General features: G+C 39.5%; 1 protein-coding gene across 27 annotated transcripts in view; it reads left to right on the plus strand.

The window, feature by feature from the left end:
• Positions 1–12,249, plus strand: part of PUM1 (pumilio RNA binding family member 1) — a 136,892-nt gene that overhangs the window by 57,423 nt on the left and 67,220 nt on the right. For 20 of the 27 annotated variants that reach the window (XM_007979672.3, XM_007979674.3, XM_007979688.3 and 17 more), the window contains exons 4-5: positions 3,860–3,968; positions 4,928–5,106. The exons of 6 other annotated variants lie outside the window; for them this stretch is intronic. In XM_007979672.3, coding sequence (XP_007977863.1) covers positions 3,860–3,968; positions 4,928–5,106 — 288 coding nt within the window. The remainder of the gene's footprint in view (positions 1–3,859; positions 3,969–4,927; positions 5,107–12,249) is intronic. One more of the 27 variants, XM_007979673.3, reaches the window with a different exon arrangement.

Below are 12,249 nucleotides of genomic sequence, written 5' to 3' on the forward strand. Positions count from 1 at the left end.
GCCTTGCAAAACACTGGGATTACAGGTATAAGCCACCATGCCCTGCCTAAAACAAGACAGTTGTTTAAGCCTCACAGTTGCTGTAGGTTAGGAACGTAGGCATGGCTTTCCTGAGTCATCTGCTTCAGGGTCCTTCAGAAGCTGCAGTCATGATTTCAACTGTGGCTGCCTTCATCTCAAAGCTTGCTTGGAAAAGGTCTGTTTCCAAAGTTACTCATGTGGTTGATGTCAGAATCCATTCTTCGCTGGTTGTTGGACCGAGGATCTCAGTTCTTAATTGTGTGTAAATGACCCAGGGCAGAGGCAGAGTTCAGTGGGAAGCTGTGGAGCAACAGCTTTGTATATGTAGCTGTTGTCCAGAGATGTCTCTCTCTTGGCTTCATGTGGCCTTTCTGTAGGGCAGCTCACAACATAGCAGCAGTTATCATCAGAGTAAGCAATCAGAACAGTAGATAGAAGAGGACAAGTAAGATGGAAATCACAGCTTTTGTAACATCTTGAAAGTAACATCCCATGACTTGCCTTATGTTATTTCTTAGAGGCATGTCATAGGTCTAGCCCACAGTCAGGGGAAGGGGATTACATCAGGGCATGAGTACTTGTAAGTGAAGATCATTAAGAGTCATTTCAGATGCTGCTAACCACAGCAGTTGAGTGTAGACTCCATATGTTTTGGAGGAAAGTGAGAAAGACTAAGATCCAGAGACTTTTAAGAGCTTTGCTAATTTTGCTTCTGTCTTTGCCCAAGCACCTTGGTTCAGTCTTTTGCTTTCTTCTTTTTTTGCCGTAGTGGCAAAAACCGCAATTACTTTTGCACCAACCTAATAGCACTTTGCTTCATGTTTGCTGTGTTGTTGTTTCCTTTTGAGAGAATTTACCCTGAAAATAGCCTTGCTTATGTGTTCACCTGCTTCTGCCAGCTTTGCGCATTATGACAACCTGGTATACTATCATGAAAGGTGACAGGATCCCAGAACTGATTTTTGAGCTGAAAGGCTGCTGCTTTCTGTAAGCAATTTTACAAATTATGGACAAGACTATATTTACATATGTAGGGTGGAGGCTGGTACTTTTGGAAACCGTTCCTTGAGGTTATTTGTTTGTTTGGTTTTTGAGAGAGTCCTGTCTGTCGCCCAGGCTGGAGTGTGGTGACGAGATCTTGGCTCACTGCAACCTCCGCCTCCCTGGTTCAAGCAATTCTTGTGCCTCAGCCTCCTGAGTAGCTGGGACTACAAGTGTGCACCACCATACACAGCTAATTTTTGTGTTTTTTTTAGTAGAGACTGGGATCTCGCCATGTTGGCCATTCTAGTCTCGAACTCCTGACCTCAGGTGATCCACCTGCCTCAGCCTCCCAAAGTGCTGGGATTACAGGCATGAGCCACCACGCTGGGCCCCCTGTTCCTTGAGTTTTAAATAAAGATTTACAAGTTTCTGGGAAGAATGAACTCTTAAAAATTTAAAGGACAAGAATGGTTTTGATCACTTTAGCGCTCTTTGCACTGTTATGTGGAGCATAAAACAAGTGAGGCCTTCATTAGGCTGACATTCTTTCTTCTGGAATACAAAAGAGTAGTTGCTCTTGCTTTGCACAAAATACAGGAGAAAAAAAAATCAGAATTTTAGTTGGAGAAAGGGTATAACCAATGGGGAAAGAAATTTTATTTGTAATCTTCGGACAGGACATTTTTCTTTCTTTCTTTCTTTTTTTCTTTTCTTTTCTTTTCTTTTCTTTTCTTTTCTTTTCTTTTCTTTTCTGTTCTGTTCTGTTCTGTTCTTTTCTTTTTTTGGAGACGGAGTCTTGCTCTGTTGCCCAGGCTGGAGTTTAGTTGCACGAACTCAGCTCACCGCAACCTCCCCCTCCTGGGTTCAAGGGATTCTCCTGCCTCAGCCTCCCAAGAAGCTGGGACTACAGGCGCCCGCCTCTATGCCCGGCCAATTTTTTTTTTTTATTTTTAGTAAAGACAGGGTTTCACCATGTTAGCCAGGATGATCTTGATCTCCTGACCTCGTGTTCCTCCCGCCTCGGCCTCCCAAAGTGCTGGGATTATAGGCGTGAGCCACTGTGCCCGGCCTTGCAGCGGACAGGACATTTTTGAGACTAAAAGGAGAAAAATAAGTTTAAAAATAATTCTTGAATTGTCCTTTGCATAGTTTACATTAATTTTCAGTATCCCCTCTGTGACCTGATTTGACAGTTATTTTACCTAGGTGTGATGTTTTTGAATACATTTATTGAGAACCTGTTGTGCTAGGCACTCACCAATAATATTTCTAATCATCACAGCGACTTGAATGATATTTTCTTTATCAATGAAAAGAGAATGAGGTTCTGGGCAGTTTAGTAAAATTTCCTAGGGCACTTCAAAGTTGTCTAGTTCAGTGCTCCCCGACCCTAATGCTTAGCGTTGATCAGGGCTCTTTCCCATTTTACCCTGATCCCCACCCTCCCCCAAATGCCCTTAGGGCAATAAGCGGTATACCAGGAAGACTGCTACTTTTAACTGTTCATTTTCAAGGAAACTTAAGTATCTGCGCAATTAAATACCAGACAAATGTGTGTTTTGTCCTAACCTTGTTTAATTAGTAAACAACAAATTAGGTCCTTAAGAGCAAAGTGTGTGGCAAACTGCTTTGGTCCAGGCAGTAGCCCATGTCCATGAGATAGATTATAGAGCCACTTAAAGGTAGATGAAAATTATGCTGAGAAACCCAGAAATTAGATTTGGGAAGTAGAGATTTATTTTAGTGAGAGCAGAGTTTAATTATTTTTCCATTATCATTGGGTTATGGGTTAAATGGGAAAGTTAAAACCTTTATTGTCAAGGAGAGGAAATGTTTTGTGCTTTCTGGTTTTTTATTGTGTTCCTCTGAGAAATTCAACTCTCCAGGTATTTTTGTGCTCAAAAATGGTGGTTAAATACTATCTGAAACGTCTTAGTTTCCTGTGTAATAGCAGTTGAAAACATAATTAGAGGAAATAAGAGGGGGCATTTTAGCCAGTAAAGCTGATGACCAGAACCAAGAGTGATAGAGTTCTGTGGAATTTTACTTTGTAAGCCTGATCACTGGTGCTTTGATCTAAAACTGTACTGTGTTTTGCTTGAAGGGTACTTTGCATTTTTTTTGTTGAAGCTAGTATAAACTTCTCATGTTGGCTTATGGCCAGCGATCCCTGTGTTTCTCTGAAGCATGGAGTGATTTGTGAAGTCACTTTAATGGCATTACCAAGTATTGTTAAAAAATTAATGGAGGTTGGGAGATTTTATTTCCCTTCCAGTAATGAAGGAATGGCTTTTCTGTCCTTCCAAAATCTTGGAATAGCTTAGTGTTGTGGTTGGGAAGTATTTTGGTTAATGGAGTCTCTGTGTATAAAGGAAGTGAATTTTGCCTTTGGCATTCCATAGCTGAGGTTCATAGCTGGGTTCATGCTCCAGCTTAAGTAACTTTGTCTGGTAGTTAGTACACATAGAGAAGTGTTTTAATAGTTGTAGATACTTTCTTTTTCAATAAGAGTCTACTTTGTAGTTAGCTAATAGGGTCACTATTAGTTCCTTCCCCCCCTCCTTAAAAATCTTGGCATGGGTTAATTGAATAATTCTAGTTATTTAAGTTGAGCCTCTATTGGATGGTTTGATCAGTGTCCCCACCCCCGCCCCCACCTTGCCTTAGGCCTCTCTGTGACATTTACCAAATATATAGTAGTGCTCTGACCACAGTTGTGTAGTTGGAACACTTTGATTAAAGACCTTCAGGGCACGTGAGCATCTTCAGTACCCTTGTCTAAAAGAACGTGTTGACTGCTGTACTTTCATCCTTTATGAATTCTTTAAAAGCATCTATTATTTTTAATTTGCAGCAGCTCTTGCCAGGTAAAAAGTTTTGGGAAACAGATGAATCCAGCAAAGATGGACCAAAAGGAATATTCCTGGGTGATCAATGGCGAGACAGTGCCTGGGGAACATCAGGTAATCTAGATCTAGCATCTGTACTGTGATTTATGCCTGTCTTAGAGCTCCTTTCCTCAGCAATTGGCAAGTCATGAATTTTACATCAGTGACATAAGCATGTCAAGCAGTGTCCTCTCCTGTAGTGTAATTGCCATTAAGGAGCTTATATGATGTAATTTATTAAAACATAATTAACACAAAATCAAATCTTCAATATTTTTTGAAGTGCTAGCCACAGGGGAATGGTCTTATTTGAAACGACCATAATTTCAGCTGTAACGTTTTGTTCTGTACTGCTGTCAGCATACTTGGAATTAGAAAATCCACACCTGCCATTTGAAGTTCATGTTTCTTTTTCTCCCATTGCCCTTGTGTACCGTGTATGGAATGATCTATCTTTAAACGTGATTGGGACTAAATCAAGCCACTGGGCACGGACATTCTTCTGGCATACTACCCCTGAAGAGGGATGGGGAGAACTTATAGAGGCAGACACACTGACAGCAGAAAAAGTGACAGATGATAGGGAGGAAGGAGACAGAAAACCCAAACCAGTGTCGTGTATTACAGCACAACGTAAGCATGGAACCTCATGATGGCAGTGAATTATCAGAAAAGAACAAATTACATTGTTTTTAAAAAGGGCAGTAAAATCATATTTTGTTTTAGTAATACTAATAAAATATATTTTAAAAATCCTTTTACTTATAAAGGGATAAACATTTTATCCACTCAGCTAGATAAACCAGATAAGCGAGATAAACTGTTGTATTCCTCTGCTATCCCGGATAAATGAGGAGTGTGTTCCATTTCCTTAGCTTATGTTGAATATCATACAGCGAAAGACACGATAGGAGGTTTTGGCTCAACTGACCTTGGCAAGTTTCCTGATTCCATTGGTTTATCCATGAGACGTCACTCATAATTTGTTTGAGCCTCTGGCTGCACTGTATCATGCTTGTGTATCTTTTTTGTAGATCATTCAGTTTCCCAGCCAATCATGGTGCAGAGAAGACCTGGTCAGAGTTTCCATGTGAACAGTGAGGTCAATTCTGTACTGTCCCCACGATCGGAGAGTGGGGGACTAGGCGTTAGCATGGTGGAGTATGTGTTGAGCTCATCCCCGGGCGATTCCTGTCTAAGAAAAGGAGGATTTGTAAGTTGGCTTGAGGAACTTGTTCCTATCTCTCTCTCTCTCTTTCTTTTTTCCCCTAAAGCAAAACATGCCTGTTTAGTTTCCTTAGATATTCACAGCATTAATTACAGGGTATTTTCAAACAACATTTGTTGTAAATAGAACTCAGCAAACATAGTAGGAGATGTAAACTAAACTTTTAAAAACTAAACTAATAATGTTTTCGGGGGGACACATTGATAGTCATGTGAGATGAGAACTGAAATCTCAATCACAGTTCATTGGTCTATCAGAAAACACCATTTTTACTTTAAAATAAAAACAAAAGGAGGGTGGTGAAGGAATTTAAAACATAAAGCTGATGATGGGATGTTAACAGGGAATTCAGGTTTGAGAGCAGTGATTTGCCAATACCTGAGAAACCTTAATATAGATCAGATTATAGGGCTATTCTTGTTTTGTTAGCTACGATTTAATTATAGAATCCTCTTTGGCCCTCCTTGAACGGCTTTGTTTCTCACACCTGGCCTGTCAAGAAGTTAGGGATTCTGTTAATTCTTTCTTATGAATTTTCCGATGCTAAATTGTAGTCAAATAAGTCTCTGTGTCTATAGCCTCTTTCTTTTTAAGTCTTAAGCATTTTTCCGTGAGCATCTGTGATAGCCTTTCTCAAAACAATTTCTTTATCATTAACTTTCTATATTGAGAAGTCTTAAGATGTATTTCCATTTGAGTCTTCCTCATTTTGAATTCTGTGACTGTTGCCATATTCCAAGTCACAGATAGGAAGGCCATGAGAGGCACTTGAATCTGTCTTCCCTCCCTTTCTCCTGTCTAAACTTGTTTTGTACTTTTTCAAAGCCATTTCTCTGAAGTCATTTCGGGCTGATATCACCTGATAGTGGTCATTTAAGAGATTTTAATATAATTCTTTCTCACAAATTATATTAATAATATTATAACTTTCTTTAATAGCATTTGTTGCTCAGTATTTCTTAGTGTTATACATCTTTTGCTGGGTATCAGAGGCTTGGTCCTGTTTTCCCTAATCCACGTTAGATTTTGTTAGAGAAACAGTAGTTCATTTTTGGTGCAGCTTCCTCAAGTGTCAAGTGCAGTTCTTAAGTACTAGCTATTCTAAAGCTGACCTGATTGCTTTTCGGTGTTTTGACCCTGCAGAGACCTAGGTCGGGTTTAGTAGCTTGTGAATCAGATAGGAGATGGCTCCTTTTATTTGAACCTTCCCAAGGGGCTGCTTGGGAAGAACAAGATCTACCCTTTGGATGTGAGTTATTTCTCTTTTTTCACCCTATCCCCAGCTTACCTCTTTTTCTGTCCTCACTCTTTCCTCATCTTATGAGCACAGATTCCTCAGCAGAAATTAGTGGTGTGTGTCAGTAGGTTGCTAGTGTGGTGAACTGGAACCTGTGACTCTAGCTGTGAATTCTCTGTCGTGTGTGATCAGTTTCCAATTCTTGGGCACTAACCAGGAGGCGTGTGCCTGCATTACTGTGAAGCTTGTAGGAGGCAGAAAAATAGTTGGAATTAGGAGAAAGATACATGGTGGGATTGAATCATTTTGCCACTTATTTTTCTCTTTTTAAACAATCATCTCATACAGTTATTTTGATGACAAAAACTGTATCATTTGTCCTGGGAGACTGGTGATTTACCTCTATTACAAAAGAATTGTGACTAGAGGAGATTAAGACTTCAGGCTAGATAGATGGGGTCAGAAGATTGGACTCTAACCATCAAGATAATTTACTGAGCTTCTGAGGTATGCATAAAGATAAATGAAAATTTTGAGGTATGCATAAAAATAAATGAAAATTCTCCAAATTTGTGTTCCAGCTTCTTTTAGAAGGAAGATCATGGGTAATGGAATATTATCCCATAGTTTAACTTAGATTGCATCTATAGAGTGATAGAAGCAGACTGATCTAGTGACATCAAGCCACTTGTTGGCATATACAGTCTTCTGGTGTCTGGAGACCTGTGGCTCAGTGAACCGGTTATCTTTATTATCGTTATTATTATTGAGATGGAGTTTCACTCTCGTCGCCCAGGCTGGAGTGCAGTGGCATGATCTTGGCTCATTGCAACCTCCACTTCCAGGGTTCAAACGATTCTCCTGCCTTAGCCTCCTGAGTAGCTGGGATTACAGGTGCCTGCCACCATGCCCAGCTAATTTTTGTATTTTTAGTAGAGACGGGGTTTCACCATGTTGGCCAGGCTGGTCTCAAACTCCTGACCTCAGGTGATCTTCCCACCTTGGCCTCCCAGAGTGCTGGGATTACAAGCATGAGCCACTGCGCCCGGCCAGTGAACTGATTATCAGCTTTGTGGTTGTATCCTCTTGATTTTATACCTAACCTGGCTTTGCTCTGCCTGTTGGTCAGGATGACACCTGACCAAAGCTCTTTTTGTGGAAGCCTGGGTCACTTTGTGGTTGTCATAGTATTGTATGCCTCTTCTTGAGGAAAGTGAGCCTTTTCTTTTTAAGTCTAGTCTATCATTTAAAGTGTTGAATTCAGAGAACCAGGAAGATAGGATATCGGCTTCTTGTAGATAATTGTTCTAAAGGAGGAGTTGTACTTGGTAGTATATGGGGTCAGGGCATACAGGTATTTTTACTTTTGGGGTAGCTGTATCAACATTAACTCCAGTAAGCCTCACTTAAATCCTGAGAGCTGAAAACATCATCTCTGACGGTATAGTGATTGTAGACCTCAAAGCAAGTAACTAAGAAGTTACTCTTACACACTGACAACAGATAATCTATACTCTTAACTTTTCAGGTAAAGGTGGTTCAGAACTAAAATAAATCTATAGTGGTTTACCATTTTCAGTGAACTTTCCTGGTTATAGCTAGATTGAAGCTGTTTAGCTCTTTGTCTAGCTTGAATTCATTTTGATTGTACAAATGGTCTCCGTTTAGTGGTTTTGGCTTCTGTGATAAGAGTACATTCTGGCTAACAAGAAGAATCTGGCAACCATATTTTGTTCTGAGCATTCGCTGTAAATTTTTGGTAGTATTCTACGTAGGAATCTCAAACTTCAGGAGAGCAGCTTTCAGAATAATAGAGCTCAAAATATCAGTCAAATCTTTTACTTTTCTTTTCATATCCTTTATTTTATTTATTCTTGGAGTAGAACAGGTGCCCGCCCCACAGCCCCCCATGGTTCAGGGTGGTTACAAAATGAGATGTAATTATTGTTTTTTTGAGGCCTGTGGGTGAGATTGCCATCTAAGGACCCTGCTGTCTGGAATACCAGCTGATCTTTTTCAAATAGGTGGAAGCCTAGTCAGCCACAAAGTGGATCATGATTTCTACCTTTCTGGTTTATGGTGCCCAGGGAAATGAGAAGACCACTCTAAACTTCGATTAGGGTAATGACCAACTTTAACCTCACAGAAGAAAGATTTTTAGAAAAAATATATTGGGAAGGTCTTTCTGTTTGTTCTGTAGAGAGTATCTGCTTTTTGATCTATAGGGTATGTACACATTCATAGCATACATCTATTTGGGCTGTGAAACTTGATGACTTGTTTGTCGAGGTTTCACTGCATTTACTTTAGGTAATCAGTGCTACTACTTTACTTTCATAGGTTTTGTTTGAAAACTTCCGTACAGTGTAATGCAGATAGAAGTCAGGGGTTTGAGTTTCCAATGGACCTTAATTCATCTGCCAAATGGGTATAATCAAAACTCGACAAAGTAATTCACATGGCTATGTAGCATATGTGAAAATGCTTTGGAAACATTAAAAGTCTTACTACTCAAAGTCAGTGGGCCAACAGCATTAGCATCGCCTGGGAGCTTATCAGAAACTCAGAATCTCAGATCATACCTCAGAGCGAATGAATCAAAACCTGCATTTTGACAAGACCACCCAGATGATTTGTATGCACATTAAAGTTTGATAAGCACTGCTATCATACACATATCTCAGAAAACTCGGCTGGACAACGAGTCTAATGATTAGAACCTTAAAAGTTTCCTGGGAGAAAAAACATAGTATGTCCAGCAATTTTTAAGCCTTGGTGGGGAGGACTGGTGAGGGCACTGTGAAAAAGGCAATGGGGAAAAAATGTGAAAATTGGATAAAGTATTTTTTTAAGAAGACAACTGTACTTTCATGAATTTCCTTATTTAGTCCTTGGAACAACACTTTGAGGTAGATACTATTGTTTCTATTAATTTATAGATGAGAAAAATGAGTCTTTAGAGGGGAAGTGGGGGACTGAATTCAAACTTTGTTCTAATTTCAATTTTTAGCTATATTGCTTTCTACTGTGCCATACTGGCGTTGTTTGTGAGTAGAAATCCTCAAAAAAGGATCAGATTTAATATGTTAAGAAGTATTTCACGTGGCTAGCAGTTTCAAACTTACAATTTTTAATATTTGAAAAAAAAATTTTTTTTTTTTTTTTAAATTTTTTTGAGACAGTCTCTTTCTGTCGCCTGGAAAGGCTGGAAGGCAATGGTGTGATCTTAGCTCACTGCAACTTCCACTTCCTGGGTTCAAGTGATTCTTGTGCCTCAGCCTCCCAAGTAGCTGGGACTACAGGAGTGCATGCATCACCACAGCCAGCTAATTTATATTTGAAAATTTGAATTACCAGTAGAGCTTGGCATTGTTGTACTTTAAAGGAATTAGACATTTCAGTTATTTGGCATTTTGTGAAAATGGGTAAGTGTGTGCAGGAGAAACCAATGTTTTAGTTAACACTGTTACAGTTTTTGGACTCAGTGTTTCAAGCAGGTATAAAATACTTCTTTGTAGAAAGAAGGGAGGAAAATTACTAATCCCGTTAAATATGACTTCTACTGTGTGAAGCTTTCTTTTAAGATCACTGCAGTTAAGAGTAGTAAATAGATTTGAAATCTTCTGATTTCATTCAGAATAGATATATTGGGAAGTATTCCCCCCCTTATGTAAGTCTTTTGAGGAAGCTGAGCCATAAGTGCATGGATTCTGACCTCAACAATATGTAGTCCTAACTCCGTCTGCTTTTCTCCCAGTTCTTTGATATTTAGCAAGTTCTCTGCCTTTCTGTAGGTATGGGATCTCTCAGCACCCATCTTGGTTCCACTCTTGAGATTTTAATTGGGCCAGGCCACTTGAAATTTGAGCATTTTACTGAAGTTTGTATTTGAGCACTATAGCTTTGGGTTAACATTCAGCTAAAGAAAGCCCATAATTAAAAGATTCTGTTAAGCCTTTTTCATTTATTCATTTAGCTAATAGACTTTTCCAGTACTGTATGTCCTAGATAATATGTAATAAAAAAAAAAAATCACAAACCATGCCTTTCTGATGCTTATGTTGAATTTAATTACCTTGGTTCTTAGTTGTGGATACTTACAGAGCTATTTGAGCAGAAGCTTTTCACAACATTTGCAGGAACCTCTACATACCAATCAGATCAATCTCTGGTGCAGAGGTTGGGCTCAGCCACCTGTGAATTTGAAAAAGATTGCGTTGCTTAACCTTAATCATAGAACCACTGCTTTGTGAAAATGACAATGCCCCTGGGAGGGCCATATTGGCTATATACTTGTATTTGAGATTTAAACCACTTAATTGGGACATTTAAGATTTTTATTCTTGATGTTGTGTATAGTGTTACATAAGAAATACCATCCCAGTGCGTCTATTACTACTATTATATTACATTTGTGTAAAATGGCTTATCTTTATAGAACTTTTACACATGCATTATTTCATTGTTATTCATAGTAAACAAAGTCTGAGAGATTGAATAACCTGTCCAAAGTCCTGTGACCAGTAAGTGTTAGCAGTTGAGATAGAATGTAGGTTCTGTGCACCCTGGTTCAGTACTTTTTTTTTTTTTTTTGAGACAGTCTTGCTCTGTCGCCCTGGCTGGAGTGCGGTGGTGCGATCTTGGCTCACTGCAACTTCCGCCTCTTGGGTTCAAGCGATTGTCCTGCCTCAGCCTCCCAAGTAGCTGGGATTACAGGTGTGCGCTACCACATCTGGCTAATGTTTGTATTTTTAGTAGAGATGGAGTTTCACCATGTTGGCCAGGGTGGTCTTGAACTCCTGACCTCAGATGATCCACCTGCCTCGGTCTCCCAAAGTGCTGGGATTACAGGCGTGAGCTACTGTGCCTAGCGAGTTCACTACTTTTTAAAAGACTGAACTAGGTGTTATGGCTCACACTTGTAATCGCAGAGCTTTGGGAGACTGAGGAAGGAGGCCCATCACTTGAACCTAGGAGTTTGAATTTAGCCTGTGAAACATAGCAAGACCCCATCTCTACAAAAAATATAAAAATCAGCCAGGCATGGTATGTGCACCTGTAGTCATAGCTGCTTGGGAAGCTAAGGTGGGAGGTTTGCAAAAAAAAAAAAAAAAAAAAAAAAAAAAAAAAAAAAAAAAATTCACATAGCTGTGAATAGTTTATCTTAAATATTTTTCAGAAGTGTAAAATTTTCATAAAACTTAACAGCCCATTTATACCTTTCCTATTGTCTCTAGGGTCTTCATGTTTTTAAGATACCATTTTAAGTATCTTGAACCTGATACTGCTGTCTATTAATGAAATAAAGACAGGGTCTCACTTTGTCCCCAGACTGGAGTGCATTGGTAGTGCATATTTTGTTTTTGGCATTCACTGTAAATTTTTGGTAGTATTCCCCATAGGAATTTCAGACTTCAGGAGAGCAACTTTTAGAATAATAGGAGAGCTCAAAATATCAGTCAGGTCTTTTATTTTTATTTTATTTTCATATCCTTTATTTTATTTATTCTTGGAGTAGAACAGGTGCCCGCCCCACAGCTCACTGCAGCTTTGAACCCCTGAGCTCAAGTGGTCTTCCTGCCTCAGTTCTCCTTAGTAGCAAGGACTACAGGCACATGCTACCTCGCCCAGCTAATTTTTTAAAAAACTTTTTTGTAGAAACGGCGTCTCCTCTGTGTTGCCCAGGCTTGCCTTGAACTCTGGGCCTCAACCTAGATCCTTCTGCTTCTGCCTCCCAAAGTGCAGGCATGAGCCACTGCGTGCAGCTGATACCATCTCTTAATAGTAGACTTTTGACAGAATGGTTTCCTATTTGTGCTTTTGTTTTTACTCAGAAGTCAGACTTCTGCCACCTGTTTTTATGGAGGGCCATTGTTGATTTCTTGAGGTTT

Source organism: Chlorocebus sabaeus, chromosome 20 (genome assembly GCF_047675955.1).
Source record: "Chlorocebus sabaeus isolate Y175 chromosome 20, mChlSab1.0.hap1, whole genome shotgun sequence".
Classification (NCBI taxonomy): Eukaryota; Metazoa; Chordata; class Mammalia; order Primates; family Cercopithecidae; genus Chlorocebus; species Chlorocebus sabaeus.